Source organism: Arvicola amphibius, chromosome 4 (assembly GCF_903992535.2).
Source record: "Arvicola amphibius chromosome 4, mArvAmp1.2, whole genome shotgun sequence".
Taxonomy (NCBI): Eukaryota; Metazoa; Chordata; class Mammalia; order Rodentia; family Cricetidae; genus Arvicola; species Arvicola amphibius.
In genome coordinates, this window is record NC_052050.1 from 87,904 (window position 1) to 108,040 (window position 20,137).

Here is a 20,137-nt window from a genome sequence, read left to right on the forward strand (position 1 = left end):
CTGTGTTCCCTTTGTGCAACATTACCTGAGTAACCTCCTCCTGAATTTGCATACTTCCTTTTAAAACTGAGCCCATTGGTTTACATTAAGAAGAGACTGGTTGTTGAATTTGGCACAAATTTCCATCCAATCTGGGATAGGTCTAGGCTGAGAATCATTGGGTTGCGTTTGTATCACTCACTTATTACTAGCCAATCAGAGCCTCCAGAGGACCGGCCAGTCAGATTGGTGGGTTCCTCCGGGAGGCCGACTTCTGGTTCAGCATTTCTGAGGAAGTCGGAAGTTTCCCCTGCGCTGAACCTTGAGCTGCATTGTGGGGAGAGCACGGATAGTTCTGGCAGCCGCAGCATGGTGAGCGAGGGGTTGCGCTCCACAAACGGGGAAGAGCGGTGGACCACGGTGAGTGAGGATCGGTTGTGGGGAGGAGTGGCTGGCCATGGTGATTGATGGGCTGCTGACCCCATGCGGGGAAGCGCGGTGGGCCTTGGTGAGCTAGGGGGTGCTGTCCCCATGCCGGCAAGAGTGGCTGGCCATGGTGAATGAGGTGCTGCTGTACTCAAGCGGAGAGAGCCGGTGGGCCTTGGTGAGCCAGGGTCCGCTGTCACCACGTGTGGTGGAGTAGCTATCCTTGGTGAGGGAGGGGCCGCTGTCCTCAAACTAGGTAGAGAGGCTGGCTGAGGTTCAGCAGCCTGTGATGGGTCCTCTCCTGGCTTGGTGGGAGCCAGTGGCCAGACAGTTCGCTGTTTTCCTGCCTGGTCCAGCGTGGTCCTATGTGGCCTTGCAACTCCCTGGGCCGGGCTGGCAGCCTCTGAATAACTTCAGTCACCCGGTTGTGCCTGCGCAGAGCATTGGGAGCAGAATTGTGCTTAGTAAGATCCTTGTTGTTAATGTTAACATCACTGTGACAAGCTGGTGCCTGCAGTGTGGAGTGACATCACCAGATTTACCAGAGTCGAAAAATACTGATCTCTCTAGTATCTTCTAGAAGGTCTTCACTTTCAATACTTTTTTGAAAAGCAATTTTGAGTCAATTTGATTAAGGTGAACTTGAACCCCATCTGTAGTTCCACAGGACCCTGCCCTCGCTATCCTCCTGACTAAACCACCCTGCGTTCCTGGATTGCAGGTCTATAGCACCATAGAGTTCTAAAATTACCAGTTTGAGTCATATAGTGGACTATCCAAAGCAGTAACAAGAGAAGGATTTATGTAGATGGAGCATGACTCGTCTATTTGGAATAGAAGAGGAGGAACAGTGTAGTGTGCACACTGCAGGGGCAAACAGACTAGACAATAGCTACATCACAGGTTGGGTTTAAAGGCAGTGAGCTGCAGAAAAGATAGACCTGATGGTGTAGGGTGAATGACTATCTGTGTATTTCCTATCATGAATTAACCCCTTCCATGTGAATGAATACAGACAGAATTGGTGGGTGTACAGTTTAGGAAGGATAGCTTGAACTACTAAGTATTTAGTTTCTAATCAGCAAATTCTCCCATATGTGCATTCTGGACTGACACAGTTAAATCAGCTGAGAGGTTTGAGATGTAGGCCATTGGCTGTAACTCCACGTGTCGGCTTACAGCATTCAGTAGCTAACATTTTACATGGGATAAAGTCATGCATTCTCTTATTAATGGCATTCTCCCTACCAGGGAAGTGCCCACTCTGTTTCAATGTCAGTATAGCTAACTACTCTTCCAATTATTTTTATCATTTTAAATGGTCAGTGTTTTGTATTTTTTATTTCATTTTTTTGATGAATTACCGCTATAATCTCTTTGTTTCTATTTTCAATGTTTCCCAGTTTAAGAATATCATTCCATTGTTTTTTTCTTAAGTGCTATTTATTCATATTAGTTTAGAGCAATGGTTCTCAATCTGGGGGGGGGGGTCTGGCTCACTTTGAGGGATCAAATGACACTATCAAAGGACTGGCCTAAGACTATCAGAAAATACAGATATATATATATATATATTATAATTCATAACAGCAAAATTATAGCTATGAAGTAGTAGTGAAAATAATTTTATAATTGGAAGTTACTACATGATGAGGAACTGTACATTAATGAGACAGCATTAGGAAGGCTGAGAACCACTGGCTTAGATCAATGTCTCCCGTAGCTCCGATGCCTCACACTAAGTAACTGAAAATTGCTTTGAACACCTACCTACTCCTGCCTCTGCTGCCCACTGATGAAAAGACAGTCCTGTAGCCTTGACTGGAAGGAAAAATAGATCATTGAATGATCCTGTAGATTTTATTTTGAATTCACAAATGAAGTGAGACCCATGGAAGAATTGAGTTCACTAACTAACTGTAAAGCATGTGTAGTCACATCACAGAAAAGGATGGGCAAGGAGGGTAAAGGCTTTCCTGCTATGACAGTAGTTGACATTAGCAATCAGTAGTGAGGGAATCAATTTTAGATGGTCACAGAAAGGTTCTGTCTAGCCATATCTTGGGTCCACATAGCAGGCAATAAAGAATCTGGAAAAAGAACTGAACTAGAATCCAAATTACTGTAGTTATACCAGTTCAACCTAAATAGAAGAACTGGATAAAATGGTGTGTCCCTGCATTGCATGACTGTGTTTTCCAGGTTTCAGTTGTATATCCTTAAGGAAATGGCATGAGTGGTACTTGGTGTGCTCTACTAGAAATTCCTAGTCTCTAGAGCATGTAGTCATAAAGCTTGTTTCAACTTTTTAACATAATATTTTACGATTATAATTACATTACTTCTGCTATCTCTATTTTTGCCTCCAAGCCCTCCCATAGACTTTTCATTGTGTTCTAATCCATGGCCTCTGTTTAACAACAGTTACTGTTTGGATGTGACCTGCCTTTGGCTGCAGGACCTCCCAACTATGATTGGCTGTACTGGACTGTGCACACATAGGACCCACATAGGACCCAGTGCCTTGGAAGAGGAGCAGGAAGTGTTCTGGGAGGTTGGAAGATTTTACTAAACTGCAGACTTCCCAGATTAGGGTCTTATCTCAGTATAGTGTGGAAGGGCAAGGATTGGAAGGACTGTGTGGTCTGAGTCATTTGATCTCTACTCACCCAGTGGCATTGCTGCTATTGTCCTGAAGCCCAGCTTGGTGGTCTTAAGTAATGAGGAAATGTGGGAAAGCTTGACCTTCAGGAGCACTAGTGGGAGGTAGCTCACAGTTTCTTTTCATGATTCTCCTCTTGTTCTGCTGGGGCCAGGGGCTGAAGTCCACAAGCCAGTCCATGGTGAGTGTGGGGGCCACTGTCCCCAGATCAGGAAGAGTAGGTTGACTGAACTATCAGAATCAGGACTGCTTGGACTCAGATACCCCATAAGCCAGCCTGGGGTTCTGTTGATCCCTGTAGTGACATGAGCAGTGGCTCTGGACCTCTGAGCTTCCTTAAGTGTGGATTCCTTGCGGAGGGGGAGGTTCTGCCATCCTGGCCTCGGAGACTATTATCTAGTAATATCACTGTCCAGTGTCCACACAGAAGCTTTGCATTTGTTGTGCCATGGGAAGACAGATTTAAAAACTGAAGATCTGGGTTGTAGAAGTTCTGAATGTTCCATTCCACTTTCAGGTTTGTTTAACACATGTGTCAGATAGTTTAGAAACTCGTAGAAAGGAGGTGATGGGCATCATCCTTCGGCAATACAAGATAATGTTTTCAGCTTTCTGCTACTGCCAGCCACCATGGTGTGATTCAGTGAAGCTCAGTTCCATGGGACAAAATGAGTTTCTGATCTGTAGAGCTATCTCAGGTTTGCATGGTGTTGGGCAGGTGAATAGGGCAGATGCCACAGCGTGTGATATTATCGATGTGGCAGGAAGCAGGCATGAAATTATTCTCCAACCTTGTTTTGTGATTGGGCATCATCGGGGCTGGGTTTGCCTGAAACCACAGCGGGGCATGAGGAGCTGTATAGTCATGTTAGGCTCTGGAGATCACCTCCGTTTGCAGGGAGGGCTCCAGAGCATAGGGCCTCTCTAGAAGACATATCCGTAGCTGGAGGTTCAAAACATGAACAGTTTAAGTGTCACTTTGCGTTAATTTTGTTGAAGTTATGAAATCTATCTTTATTAATTTCTGTACACACATAGAATCATAGGTAGCTGTGTAGACAGAAGTTTCTGTCCCACCCAGTCCCACAGCCATTCAGTCCCAAAGAAACAAAGCGAGGTTTATATTAATTATAAACTGTTTGGCCAGTACAAGCAGTAGAGATAAATCCTGGTCTCACTGCCAGTGTCCCTGTAGTCTGCCCCAGTCATACAACTGTCACTCACATTAAGTGGGCCTATTTTGGTCCTATGCTGGACTGCAGTCCAGGGGCTCCCATTAGCTCAGGTAAGCTGTGTCAGTGGGTCTCTCCATCATGGTCTTGACCTCTTTGCTCAGTAGCATTTATAATCAGATGTTTTAGCAGCTGTTGCTCCTTCCTCGGCAGTCAATCCAAAGACAACACAATAACATACAGGATCCAGATTCTCTGTGTATTTTCCATGTTTATGTAGCTTTTTTTCTCCCTTACTTTCTTTTATTTTTATTTTTAAGTGGTTGGTTTTTGAGACAGGATTTCTCTGTGTATCTTTGGCTGTGCTAGTTACACACTCTGTAAACCAGGATGACCTTGAATTCAGAGATTTACCTGTCTCAGCCTTACGCGTGCTGGGATTAATGGCCTGTGTCACCATTTCTGTTTAAGTACTTTATCTTTTTTTTTCCTCTCCCAAGCCAACATATATTTTTAAACACACTGTAAATCATTTAGAGGATTCTTTTTCCCCTGAATCTGTCTTTACTATATATTTCTTTTTCTGAACATGAGTCTTCATCTGCTAAGCAAAATGGCTAGGATTAAAGCTGTGGCTTTGGCAACTGGCTCTTCTACATTTCTTAGCTTCCTAAGAGTCTCGCTTCATGGCACAAGTACAAGTGGGAACCACATTGAATGTCACAACTCTGTGGAGTTTTTAGGTTCATGCCACCACCGAAAAGCCTGATGCTAGCTGCTCATAAATGCCGTTTAAGTGTTTAGTGGCAGAGCCTCTTAAAAGAGCTGTGGAGGTTTTTGTCACTAATGCTGAGTCAAGAAGCCTCTCTTAAAGGAGCAGAACGTACTGGAGAAAAGCTTGTCTTTGTTCTTGTATATTTAGAATTCTTTTTTTAAAGCTTTCTCAGGCTTTATTTGGAAATTCTTGCCAAACATAAGTGCCATTTGTAGATGGAAATTTCTATCCTGTATGTTCCTGCAGCCATTCAGTCCCATAGAAACACACCGAGCTTTATATTAATTATAAACTGTTTGGCCTCTTAGCTCAGGCTTATTATTAACTAGCTCTCTAAACTTACATTAACCCAAAATTCTTGTCTATGTTTAGCCATGTGGCTTGGTTTCTATTATCACTAAGACATTCTCATCTTGCTTCCTTTGCATCTGACTGGTGACTGAATCTCTGCCTTTCCTCTTCCCAAAATTCTCTTAATCTAGTCACTCCATTTGTACTTCCTGTCTGACTACTGGCCAATCAGTATTTTATTAAACTAATACAACTGACATATCTTTACAGTGGACAACAGCATTATCCCTCAGCATAGCTGGGTAACACTGGTTAAGATCACACTTGGTAATGGTCTGGGGCCAGGGCCTTTGGGAAGGGGTTGCTTCATAAGTTAAGAACTTGATTCATTCCACACATGGGATTGTGGTTATGGGTCCCATGGTCACTGTGGACTTTCTCTCTCTCTCTCTTTCTTTCTTTCTTTCTTTCTTTCTTTCTTTCTTTCTTTCTTTCTTTCTTGATTTTTATTGAGCTCTACATTTTTCTCTGCTCCCCTCCCTTCCTCTCCCTTCCCCCCTTCAACACTCCCCCAAGGTCTTCATGCTCCCAATGTACTGAGGAGATCTTGTCTTTTTCTACTTCCCATGTATTTGATCTACGGAAGTCTCTCTTAGTATCTTCATTATTTAAGTTCTCTGGGATTGTGGTTTGTAGGCTGCTTTTCTTTGCTTCATGTTTAAAACCCACCAATGAGTGAGTACATGTGATAATTGTCTTTATGTGTCTGGATTACCTCCCTCAAAATAGTGTTTTCTAGCTCCATCCATTTTCCTGCAAAACTCAAGATGTTGTTAATTTTTTCTGCTGTGTAGTACTCGATTGTGTAAATGTACCACATTTTCCTTATCCATTCTTCAGTAGAAGGGCGTTTAGGTTGTTTCCAGGTTCTGGCTATGACAAACAATGCTGCTGTGAACATAGTTGAGCACATGTTCTTGTGGCATGATTGTGCATCCTTTAGATATATACCCAAAAGTGGTGTTACTGGGTCTTGAGGAAGGTTGTTTCCTAAATCTGAAACACTGACATCCAAAGGGGCTGTACCAGCTTGCATTCCACCAGCAATGCAGAAGTGTTCCCTTTACCCTACATCCTCTCCAGCATAAGTTGTCATCAGTGTTTTTGATCGTGGCCATTCTTACAGGTGTAGAATCTCAGAGTTATTTTGATTTGCATTTCTCTGATGACTAGACTAAGGATGTTGAGCATTTCCTTAAGTGTCTTTCAGCCATTTGAGATTCCTCTGTGGAGAGTTCTCTGTTTATGTCTGTACTCCATTTTTTTTATCGGACTATTTGTTCTTTTGACGACCAATTTCTTGAGCTCTTGCTATATTTTGGAGATCTTTTCCCATTCTGTAGGCTGTGGTTTTGTTGAACATGACCTTTGCTTTACAGAAAATTTTCAGTTTCAGGAGGTCCCATTTATTAATTGTTTCTCTCTGTGTCTGTGCTGCTGGGGTTATATTTAGGAAGTGGTCTCCTGTGCCAATGCGTTCAAGCGTACTTCCCACTTTTTATTCTATGAGGTTCAGTGTGGCTGGCTTTATGTTGAGGTCTTTGAGCCATTTGGACTTGAGTTTTGTGCATGGTGATAGATATGGGTCTATTTTCATTCTTCTACATGTTGATATCCAGTTATGCCAGCACCATTTGCTAAATATGCTTTCTTTTTTCTGTTTGATGTTTTTTACTTCTTTGTCAAAAATAAGGTGTTAGAAGGAGTGTGGATTAATATCTGGATCTTCTATTCAGTTGCATTGGTCCTCCTGTCTGTTCTTATGCCTATACCAGGCTGTTTTCAGTACTGTAGCTCTGTAATAGAGTTGGAAGTCAGGGATTGTGATGCCTCCAGAAGTTCTTTTATTGCACAGGATTGTTTTGGCTATCCTGGGTTTTTTGCTTTTCCATATGAAATTGAATACCGTTCTTTCGAGGTCTGTGAAGAATTTTGCTAGGCTTTGCTTTGTAGATTGCTTTTGGAAAGATTGCCATTTTTACTATGTTAATTCTGCTTACCCAAGAGCATGGGAGATCTTTCCACTTTCTGGTGTCTTCTTCAATTTCTTTCTTAAGAGATTTAAAGTTCTTGTCATACAAGTCTTCCACTTCTCTGGTTAGAGTTCCTCTGAGATATTTTATGCTATTTGTGGCTACTGTGAAGGGTGTTGATTCTCTGATTTCTTTCCCAGCCTATTAATCATCTGTGTAAAGGAGGGTTACTGATTTCTTTTTGAGTTAATCTTGTATGCTGCCATATTGCTGAAAGTGTTTATGAGTTGTAGAAGTTCCTTGGTAGAATTTTTGGATCGCTTATGTAAACTATCATATCATCAGCAAACAGTGAGAGTTTGACTTCTTCTTTTCCGATTTGTATCCCTTTGATCTCCTTTTGGTGTCTAGCTAGGACCTCAAGAACTATATTGAATAGGTATGGAGAGAGTGGACAACCTTGTCTTGTTCCTGGTTCCTGTGGAATCACTGGGAGTTTCTCTCCATTTAGTTTGATGTTGGCTGTTGACTTGCTGTATATTGCCTTTATTATCTTTAGGTATGTTCCTTGAATCCCTGCTCTCTCCAAGACATTTATCATGAAGGGATGTTGTATTTTGTCAAAAGCTTTTTCGGCATTTAATGAGATGATCATGTCATTTTTATTTTTCAGTTTGTTTATATGGTGGATTACGTTGACAGATTTTCATATGTTGAATCATCCCTGCCTCTGTGGGATGAAGCCAACTTAATCATGGTGGATGATGGTTCTGATGTGTTCTTGGATTCGATTTGCCAGTATTTTATTTAATATTTTTGCATGTTCATGAGTGAGTTTGGTCTGTAATTCTCTTTCTTAGTAATGTCTTTGCTCTGCTCCCTTGGAGTTTACTCTCTCTGGCCTACTTTGGCTTAGGTTACTGGCTCTGACCTGTTTCTGTAAATCCTGGTCTGGATCCCCTCCTGCAGAAGTCCCTGGCTTGGAGTGTGTCCTGTAAAGGTTTCTGGCTCCAATCTGCTGCCTCCGAGTTCCCAGACTTGGGTGCGCCCAGAACCGCAGACGACCTGGCTCAGGCTTACTGCCTCAGAGGTCCCAGATTCATGCTCAGACCTGCAGAGTTTCCTGGTTCCTGCTTATTCCCTTTGATGTCCTAGACCAATGCCCGGGCCCACAGAGATCCTGCCTCAGGGCTACTCCCTCTGAGGTCCCAGTCTCACGGCTGGCCCTGCAAGATCGCTCGTTCCTGCCTACTCCCTCGGAGGTCCCAGATTCACGCTGAGACTGGCAGAGGTCCTGGCTCAGGCCTGGTTCTTGGGAGGTCCTAGACTCACTTCTGGACCCTCAGTGGTCTCTTGCTCTGGCTTACTCGCTCAGCGGTTTCTCCCTGATTTTATTTATAATATTCTGGAGTTACCCTGTGTTCCTCTTGGGCAACATTGCTTATCCTCCTTCTGAATTTGTATAGATTTCTTTATAACTGAAACCATTGGTTTAGGTAAACAAGAGATATGTTGGTGAAGTTGCTGCAAATCTCCAGCCAGTTTGGGATAGTCTGTGCTCAGGGTGGAATGGAGGCTAAGGCTGGGAACCACTCTGCTAGGTCCCTTCAGCTCACCCTATCTCCAAGGGAACTGCTCCTGTCATTCAGACCTCACTAGCCAATCAGGGCCTCCACTGGACCTGGAAGCTCAGATGGGAAGGTACTTCTGAGCCCCATGCTACCTTTTCAGCTACACTACTGAGGAAGTCAGAAGTTGGCCTGTGTGCTGCTACTTGTGCTCCATTGCAGGTAGAGAGTAGGCATACTCAGCAGACATACCTTGGTGAGCAAGGGGCCACTGTCCCCAGACAGGGAGGGGTGGCCTGCTAAGCTACTAGGTCTGGTGTTGTGTGTCCTCCCCAGGGCTGGGTTGGAACCAGTGGCAAGAGGCAGAATCCCCTGTGACTTGCATGATTCTGCATGGTCCTGCATTGTCCTTGCAATTTCCTGGGGCTGCCTCTGTGCAGAGCATTGGGAGTGGACTACTTAGAAGTATTCTTGTTTTGGGGGTCATTGTGAAGAGGAGGTGTCTGAGCTTTCAACATTTAACATTTAGTTTTAGGATCCATCTGGAGTTAATTTTGTACAATTTATAAACAGTATCTCCTGTGTAGAGTACTGATTGCATAAATGTGGCCAGTATTCAACTCAGAGGCAAACATACCTGCCTTTGCCTTCTGAGTGCTAGGATTACAGACATGAGCCAGCACACCAGCTTGCCCATCATGTTTTTGTGGTTGATAGTTGTTCATACAATTTCTCTGATGTGTAGTCAGTACTATTGATCTGTTTCCTTGTCTCTCTGAGTCTGTTAATAGGCATTTCTCTAACAAGGCAATATTCCATTCAAAGGTGCAGAAATGACAGAGTTGACCCTCCAGTTTCCTTCTAAAATGACTTGGTGATTACATTTAAACTTCTGTGTCATGAAATATGTTGATAAGCACCCTATATTTTCAAAGAAGTATACATTTGCAAAGTTGTCACTTTCTTTTGTACACATGTATATTTTAGAATGCAGTGACCTATGATGATGTGTATGTTGACTTCACTTGGGAAGAGTGGTCTTTGCTGGATCCTTCCCAGAGGAGTCTCTACAGAGATGTGATGCTGGAGACCTACAGGAACCTCACTGCTATAGGTAAGACTATGAATTTTCCTTCACATTTTAAAATAAGGGGATGACTGTTTCTTGGTTATAGATGATCTTTTGTAATTGTAATTGAGACTAAGGAAGGATGATGTGAGTAAGTTGGGCATGGTTCTAAGATTCACTGAAGATAACAACTTAAATTTTGCACATTTTCCAATAATACATCACTCATTTTCTGTTACTATATTTTAGGCTGCAAATGGGAAGATCATAATTTTGAAGAACATTGTCAAAGTTCTAGAAGACATGGAAGGTAATTTTCATATGCAAGCTAATATAAATATGCATCAAGAAATTGTTAAGACATTTTAAAAGAAAGCAACAGTGTAAATAAGGACAACTTAAAGTGCACTAATGATTATTAAATTCTCACAAAACCACATATCTTGATGTCATATAGGTAAATTTTGTTTGCAAATCATTATATTAAGAAAGAAGAGAAGGAAACAGTTTCTTAATAGATATCACCATTTCAATTATAGCCCCATGCGAGCTGTACTGTGGAACCGCCAATCCATTTAGTTTCATACCAGTCATAGTACAAAAGGTTTGCTCATTGAATAGGTGATACGTATATGTCTCAAACCTTCTAATAAGCAAACAGTCAATAATAAAGCTTGTATTCCTCATATACTTGTGACTTTGCTATGTTTGGTGTGAAGAGGGGTAGTTAGAGTCAAGAGCCAAGGGGCAGTTGTTGGGCAGAAACCCTAATCCCTATACCATAGGTCTATGAGGAACAGAAAGTAAAACTTCATGAATGGAACATGGACACCTTTTATTTGTAATTCTTCCTTTAATAGGTATATCCTATGTCACTCTGGATACAAGCCATATAAACATAGGGATATCAAAAGAAGCAACATACCCCTCTCCCTCTCAGATCAATTAGAAGATATATATTAGTCCCATTTTGAATGAACTTCTTCAGTAGGTTTCAAGTTTACAAGTAAATGCTTTTACTTCTTTGAAAATTCAGCAACAAACTCACACTGCAGAAAAGCCCTGTGAGTAGTAGGAATGTCTAAATACTTGTTTGTCCTTGTTCACTCTGCAAATGTAGTATGACTCACATTATAGGAAAATTTATGAATGCAATATGTGGTAAAGCTCTGAATTTTTCCAGTTCTTTTCAAATATGTGAAAAGTCTTAAATAGAAAAAAGATGTTATAAATGTGAACCATGTAATAAAGGCTCTTACCATCATATGTATCTTCAAAGATACAAAACATCCATTAATGAAAGAGTACAATATCAATGTAATCACAGTGATAAAACCTTAAGATCTGGTTCCTATTTACAATTAGACCAAATTGTAAAATTAATTCATGCAATATATTCAATAGTGTAATGAATATGGTAAAGCTTTTACATGTGCCAATTATTGTTGCAGGAATGAAAGAAGCCATACTGGAGAAAAGCCTTCTGAATATACTCAAAGTGTTGAAGCTTATGCTTATAGTAATAAGCTTCAAAGGCATGAAAGAATCCATACTGGAGAGAAACGCTATGAATGTGATCAGTGTGGTAAAACTTATGTATGCAACAGGAATCTTCTAAGGCATAAAATAACACATACTGGAGAAAAACCCTATAAATGTAATCATTGTGATAAGGCCTTTTCACGTGACAGTAGTCTCCAAATGCATAAAATAATACATACTGAAGAGAAACCGTATGAATGTAATAAATGTGGTAAGGCCTTTTTACGTGACAGTATTCTCCAAGCACATAAAAGAATACATACTGGAGAGAAACCCTATGAATGTAATCAATGTGGTAAGGCCTTTTCATTTCACAGTTATCTCACAACACATAAAAGAATACATACGGGTGTGAAACCCTATGAATGTAATCAATGTGGAAAAGCCTTTGCACAGCACAGTCGTCTTCTAATGCATAGAAGAACACATACTGGAGAGAAACCCTTTGAATGTAACCAATGTGGTAAGGCCTTTGCATTTCACAGTTACCTCCGAATACATAAAAGAACACATACTGGAGAGAAACCCTATGAATGTAATCAGTGTGGTAAAGCCTTTGCTCAACACAATCATCTTCTAATGCATAGACGAAAACATACTGGTGAGAAACCCTATGAATGTAATCAGTGTGGTAAGGCCTTTGCATGTCACAGTAGGCTTCAAACACATAAAAGAACACATACGGGAGAGAAACCCTATGAATGTAATCAATGTGGTAAGGCCTTTGCATTTCAAAGTTATCTCAAAACACATAAAAGAACACATACAGGCGAGAAACCCTATGGATGTAATCAGTGTGGTAAAACCTTTGCATTTCAAAGTTATCTCAAAACACATAAAAGAACACATACAGGCGAGAAACCCTATGGATGTAATCAGTGTGGGAAATCCTTTACCACTCACAGTTATCTTCTAATGCATAAAAGAATACATACTGGAGAGAAACCTTATGAATGTAATCAATGTGGTAAGGCCTATGGATATAGCAGTGCTCTTCTCATGCATAAAAGAACACATACTGGAGAGAAACCCTATGAATGTAGTCAATGTGGTAAGGCCTTTGCACGTGACAGTAGTCTCCAAACACATGAAAGAACACACACCGGAGAGAAACCCTATGAATGTAATCAGTGTGGTAAGGCCTTTGCATTTCACAAGTATCTCAAAACACATAAACGAACACATACAGGCAAGAAACCCTGATTGTTGATATAATCAATGTGGGAAAGCCTTTGCATATAACAGTAGATTCCACATATATAAAAGAACACACACTGGATTGAAACTCTACGAAAGTAATCATTGTGGTAAAGCCTTTGTACGTGATTTTTCTCTTTGAAACCATGAGGAAAAAAATCAAACTGCATAGAAACCCTACAAATGTAGCTAATGTGGTAAGGTTTTGTACTTCATAGTACTCTTTATACGACAATAAAACTTTTAGTTTGAAGCCATTCTGTTAAAGCCTGTGCATATCACAGTAGTCATTGAGGACATGATAAAAACTCATACAGAAGAGAATCTAGCTATAAAGGATTTAGGAAGACCTTTAGCTAACACATTTAAGTTATACAAGGGAATTCTGGAGATAAAATCTGATGATGTCAACAATCTGTTCAAGCAGTATATTATTTTGTTTGTACCTACCTACAAACTCGTTATGAACAGAGAGCCCTACAAACTTAAATGTTAAAATAACCCTTTTAGATTTCATATATCTATTCAATGACATGAAGTAACTAATTCAGTTGTAAAACTTTATGGATAATTGCTGTGGGATGGTGCTTTTGTACACTGTAAAGATTTGTCACTTGTATTTGTTTAATAAAATGCTGATTGGCCAGTAGCCAGACAGGAAGAATGGGGGGGAGCGACCAGGCTAAGAGAATTCTTGGAAGAGGAAAGTCAAAGAGTCAGTCACCAGCCAGATGCAGAGGAAGCAAGATGAGACTGCCTCACTGAGTAAAGGTACCAAGCCACATGGCTAAACATCAACAAGAATTATGTGTTAATTTAAGTTGTAAGAACTTTAGTAATAAACCTGAGCTAATAGGCCAAACAGTTTATAACTAATATAAGCCTCTGTGTGTTTCTTTGGGATGAATGGTTGCAGATTCAGGCTGGATAGAAACTTCTGTCTACAAGTGGCACCCTAATGTTTGGAAAGAATATCCACATGAAGCTTGAGAAAGACTTCTTTAAAAGAAAGTATTCTAGTCAGACAAGAACAGAGTCAAGAGCAACTTCTTGGTAACCATCTTTTGTCTGGTAGGCTCTGTTTGCTGGCAGCAAGCAGAAGCTCAGCTCCTTTAATTGAGGCTTCCTAACTTAATGTTAATGGCAAAAACCACATGGCAGCTCTTTTAAGAGGTCCTGCTTCCAGTCACTTAAAAGGTTTTTATCAGTAGCTGGTGGCATGCTTCCTGGTGGTGCCAGGGACCTGCAGATTTAATGTTAACCATGCTGCTTAGTAGATTTAAGACTCATGCGCAGAAAAAGATGGAGATATACAGTAAAAACAGATTCAGATAGAATAAAAACATCTAAATGGTTTACAATATGTTTAAAAATATATGTAGGCATAAGAGAAAAAGGGTAGAAAAATTTTTTTAAAATAGAGTATCCGGACATGATGGTGCATGCCTTTAATCCCAGGATGTGGGAGGCAGAGATAGATGAATCTTTGTGAGTTTGAGGCCAGCCTGTTCTACAGAGTGAGTTCCAGGACAGACAAAGATAAACAGTGAAAGACTGTTTCATAAACCAAAAAGCAAATAAAATAAAAGAAATAGGGTAAGAAAAAAGAAAGCTATATGAAGGTGAAAAATACACAGTCTGAATACTGTTATTGTGTTGTCTTTGAATTGTTTGACTGCTGAGGAAAGAGGAACGTATGCTAAAAGCCATTTGATTATAAATGCTGCTGGATTAACCCAACCTATATATTTTGAAAATGACTTCAAAATTTATGTCAAAAGATATGTTACTTTTTAGAAGAGGATTTACTTTTGTTTCCACAGGAAAAGAGAGGCTATGGATTCATTTTTGGTTAAGAAAGATCAGGTTTGATCAAGGAAGACCCCCCTGAATAATCTCCAGTGGAAATGAATGGCCCAGATGATCTAACATTTCAGTGCTACTCTGTTGAAGTTTCCTCCCAGTTCTACATTCAGAAAATCTTTGAAACTGCTGGCTGAGATAATCTGATGTGGGATGTTCTTATCTATGTGTTGCTTTAATTGGTTGATGAATAAATCTTCTTCGGCCCATGTCAGGGCGGAGCAAAGCTAGGTGGTGGTGATGTACACTAATCCCAGCCCTGGGGACCGGCCTCAGCAGACAATGTGTCTCGAATCTGGGATCTGGAAGGTGAAGTGAGTACACAAACACAGGGTTCTGAACAGAGATCTAGAGAGAGAGTAGGTAGAGTCAAAGAGATGCCACGTAACTGCCAGCGGAGGATGCCAGAACATTTCTGGTAGGCCATGGCCTCATGGTAATAATTAATTAATAACAGTCTTTTATTGTAAATTTTACACAAGGAAGTTGATTCTTTTTTCTTGTCACAGGTTAATCGTTACATGGGCAAAGCAGTCCACAAGAAATACAAAGCTGCCCACTCTTCCACTAATGCAGGCCTGCAGGAAAAACAAAGAATCAGGCCTGGAGAGATGGATTGATTGCTCTTCCTTGATGTGGGAGGGTCTTCTGTTTTAATAAAGAAACTGCCTTGGCCAGCCCTTAGGTGGGTGGAGTAGACAGAACAGGAAGAAGGAAGTGAGGTAGATGGCTCAGTCAATTGCCACGCCTCTCCTAAGTGAGATAGACAGCCGTGCCTCTCTTCAGGGAGAGAGATGCGATGGAGCCAGCCACCAGGACAGACGTGCTGAATCTTTCCCGGTAAGACACCGCTCGTGGTGTTAGACAGATTATTCGATATGGGTTAGTCAAGATGTGAGTAAGAGGCTGAAACTAATGGGTTAGGCAGTGTTTAAAAGAATACAATTTGTGTGTTGTTATTTCGGGTATAAAGCTAGCCGTGCCGGAGCCGGGTGGGATGGGAAACAGGCCTGCCCGCAGCTCATCCCTTTAGAGTTTCCAGAAAGCACATGGTAGTATCTGGTGCCCTCTTCTGGTAAAGGGGCATACATGCAGATAGAGCACTCTTGTACATAAAAGCTTAAATCTCTTTTGTTCTTGTTTTCAGGACTGGATTTCCCTGTGTAGCAGCTCTGGCTGTCTTAGAATTCATTCTGTAGACCTGGTTGGCCTCCAACTCACAGAGATCCACCTGCCTCTGCCTACTGAGTGCTGGGATTAAAAGAATGCACCAGGGGCCGGGCGGTGGTGGCGCACGCCTTTAATCCCAGCACTCGGGAGGCAGAGGCAGGTGGATCTCTGAGTTCGAGGCCAGCCTGGTCTACAAGAGCTAGTTCCAGGACAGGTTCTAGAAACTACAGGGAAACCCTGTCTCGAAAAACAAAAACAAAAAAAAAAAAAATAAAATAAAAATAAAATAAAATAATGCACCACCACACTCAGCCTACATAAATCTTTTTTAAAAATTAAAGAATCAAATCAAAGGGCAGTGACCTGTCATTTCCACATGAAGTTGGGTATTTTCTGCAGCTCACCAAGTCCTGAGAGAGTTCAATGAACACGAAGACAGAGACAGGGCCCTGTGGGCTCCTTGTGTGATAGCAGAGTCCGATTGAACCACAATTGCCAGGGTATGCTGCTTGAAAAATGATTATTGGAGGTTGAATAAAGCAATCATTTCTGAAAGAGGAACTGTTACTCATTTATGTTTGTCTGCCCCCTCCCCCACCTCTCTGTGTGTGTGTGTGTGTGTGTGTGTGTGTGTGTGTGTGTGTCTGTGTGTGTGTGTGTGTATCTATATGTATGTCTGGGTACAGGAGTATGCATTCCTAAACTAAGTTTAAAGATCATGAAAGAGGACACATCTAATAAACAGAGAATCATATTTAACCACAGTTTGCAAGAACATTTTATTAGCCCAAATGCTGCTGGAAAAAAAAATCAAGAAAAATTCCAATCCACAAGGGTGGGAGTGGGACTGATCCCCCTCTTTCCAGCTGGTAAGTGCTGGGATTACAGGAATGGGGCAGCACACCCAGTTTATGCAGTACTGAGAGGGTAGAACCCAGGGCTTCCCACTCCCCTCATAGATCTCCGCTACTGCTGTCTTGGACCCTGACCCTGTCCTTAACCATTTTAACCCTATCTTTAAACCATAACCCCTATGCTTAAGACACTGCCTTAAACCCCTTTTACTTCCTACCACTTGTACCTGCTTCCCTTTGGCTTATGATTCTCAACATCCAAATTCCATGTGTGTTGCCTCACCTACTTGGCATCTCTTCTCCCCTTCAAGGCCTCTTCAAAGAGGTCTCTAAGGATGAAGGGTTCAGGGCATTGTGCTTGTCCAGCATCCATCCGCTGCTGGCGTGGCCTTCCAGTTACATACTCACAAGTTAGATGTTTTCCTCACTCACTACCTCAGAAAGTGTTTTATGAACAAAAATAAAATGCACAGGCAGCAGTGTGAGCCCTTCTTGGAAGTCACGAGACTGACTTTACAAGTTGTGCAGTTGCTGTTGTTCCACTAGCATGCACGTGTCTGAGGAAGACAGCACACATGCAGCTCCGTGCTCCATGCTCTTTGACCAAATGCACCTGAGCAGAGGACTGGGAAGGGGAGGGCACAGGAGAGGAGAAGAAGGCAGGCAGATGGCCAGGAGCCAGAGGGAGGAGAAGAGCCAGGGAAAGGCTAGGAGAAAAGCGGAGAAACAGGAAGGGAATAGGGGAAGAGGCAGGGGAAGTAGAGGAGGTAGGAGGAGGTGTGGAAAGTCAGTGTCAGTTGTCGGGGGCAGGAAATTGAGCTTAGGATAAAACAAATTACCCCAAATGTGCATCAGTACATATTAGTCCAATATACCAACTTCGAATGCCAGTCGGCTAGTTAGGAGTTACCTGGCAGAGCCAACTTCATCTTTTATATCAACTTAATGCTACAAACTTACAAAAAAATGTACTGCTGAACCCCTGAGGAACAAGAGCTCCCTGAGGGTGAGTGGAGGACCTCTCAGCGGCTTCACCTCCAGGTGCACCTGAGGTAAAATACATGTGACCTTGGTTCAACCCAGAGCATTCCCCATCCCAGGAAGGGAAATGGAGAAAAGTTGACTCCTGTCCCTGTCTGACCACAGGGACTGTAGCTGGTCAGCCTCTGAGGAAATAAGGGGAGCCAAGGCCTTTCCCACATCCCAAGAGAGATGGCAGGCACTAGCCCATCTCCTCACTAGCTGCTGAGGCCTTGTCTTCAGTGAAGACTGTCCCTGTAACTCCATCAGTGTCCCAGAAGGAGAGGTGCAAACCTGCTACCAAGCTAAAACCCCAATCCTAACCATCCTCAAATACTCAGTTGTTACAGCGATATCCACTAAAAACATTTTCCCACATTGATTTAGGAACTTCTTTCAAAATGCAGCTGGTGTGGGAAGTCCTGTGTATGTTTTGTTTTTATTGGTTAATGAATAAAGAAGCTGCTTGGGCCTATAGCAGGGCAGAATAGAGCAATGTGGGAACTCCAAGCAGAGACAGAGGAGAAAGGAGGATGGAATCAGAAAGACACCTTGTAGCTGCCAAAGGAGAAAGACACTATCTACCAGCCAGAACCGTACCAGTAGGCCATAGCCACATGGTGGTACACAGATTAATAGATATGGGTTAATTTAAAATGTAAGAGTTAGCTAGGAATATGCCTAAGCTATTGACCAAACAGTGCTGTAATTAATATAGTTTCTGTGTCATTATTTGGGTCTGGGTGCCCAGGAAACACACGAGCAGTCTCCGCCTACATACAACAATGTATATGAATATGAATTCAAGACTATGTTTTACTGATCTATGTTTATGTCAGTGATATTTCTTATTAGTATACTTGTTTGGTTCTTTTGAGACAGGGCTACACTACATCCTCTAGACTGACCTGGACTCATAGTCTTCCAGCCTGTGGCACGTGGGGCCAAACTGAACTGCTTATTAGTGTAATTAATGCATTTCTATAGTAAGCTTTAAAATTATTTAGTGTAAGATTTTCCATTTATTTTTAGAAATATGCTTTGGTTATTCTCAGGCTTTTGCATTTCCACACAAATTTTAGATTAGCCTATTCATTTAAACACAAAATGCCTCTGACTCTAAAAGTTAATTTGTGAAATACATGCTATGTTAACAATACTGAGCTTTTCATTGTGATCATAACATCTTTCTGCATTATAATGAGTTTTATAATTTCTTTAAATTTTATCTGTCTTATTTGAGGAAGGGAGAGTGCCATAGTATTCTATGTGGAATTGCGGTAATTGGATCTTTCCTTCCAGGATGTGTGTCCAGGAACTGAATTCTCAAGCAAGCTCCTTTACCTGCTAGACTACCTCCCTGGCCCCTTGCTCTATAATTTCACTTAGCATTGCCTTATTTTTCACCCTAGTCCATACATATTTCATTAATAAAAAACTGAATACATTTATATCGTTATAAATGTAAGCGCATAGTTCTGATTTCACGTTCTAGATGTTCTGTGACCTTCATAAATTCCTTTAAGATTTTGTGAGCTTATGAATAAAGAGGAACTTTGGAAGAGAAAATTTTGTTACCACACACAGTTTTCTTGATTATAAAATTTAACATGGTCTCTGAGGAGAATTTGGCAAGAGCAAGACAGTGCGTATTGTTTTGTTGAAACAGGGTCTCACCATGTAGTCCTAGCTATCCTGGAATTCACTATTTTGACCATACTAGCCAAAGAAATCCACCTGCCTCAGCTTCCTGAGTGCTGATATTAAAGGTTTGCACCATCACCCCTGTAACAAATAAAACAGTTTTAAGGTATTGTGTTGGGTGGTGGGGAGATAGTGCCTGTAATTTATGTGCCAGAACTGTAATTATAGGTGGCTGTGAACTGCCATGTAGGTACTGGGAATGGAGCCACAAGCAATCTCAATCTCTGAGCCATCTCAATAGCCCAAACATAGTTTTAAAAACAAACAAACAATTTGTAGGTTAATTGCTATTAATCCTTTACATATTTTCTTAAGTTTGGGGCAATGGACACCTATTTGTTGTGCATTTATTTATAAATATGTTAGTTTATGTCATACCAACACCGATCATGCTTTTTTCCCCACTATACATGGCAGTATCAACCTTTCCATTATTAGACTTGTTGTGTATATAATTTTGATGTCTGCATAATATTCTATTACATAGATATATAATAATCAAAATGTTGATGAATGTTTTTATTTCATAAATTATCGACTACTATAAGCACCAGCTGAACGACCATCAAATGTTTACCTCTTTTTTGTTATTTTTACTTTCTTGAGGGTGAGGGAATATGTGCCATGTTGTTTCTTTCCCGCTACCATTTAGACTCTGGGTATGAAACTCAGATCATCAGGATTAGCAGAAAGTGACCCTACCCACTAGTCCCCTCACCATTTACTGCACTTCCAGGTCTTGAGAGCAAAGCTAGCATTCAGATAAAGATCTGCACTAAGGGCCAGGCACTGTTTAAGTATTCCATGCATTA

General features: G+C 41.3%; 1 protein-coding gene across 1 annotated transcript; it reads left to right on the plus strand.

The window, feature by feature from the left end:
* Nucleotides 1-281: 281 nt before the first annotated feature.
* On the plus strand, nt 282-13,387 carry LOC119812303 (zinc finger protein 431-like). The gene is made up of 4 exons (XM_038326869.1): nt 282-399; nt 9,894-10,020; nt 10,225-10,285; nt 11,427-13,387. The coding sequence occupies exons 1-4, from the start codon at nt 349-351 to the stop codon at nt 12,718-12,720; spliced, it is 1,533 nt and encodes a 510-aa protein (XP_038182797.1). The 5' UTR covers nt 282-348; the 3' UTR covers nt 12,721-13,387.
* The last annotated feature ends 6,750 nt before the right edge of the window (nt 13,388-20,137 follow it).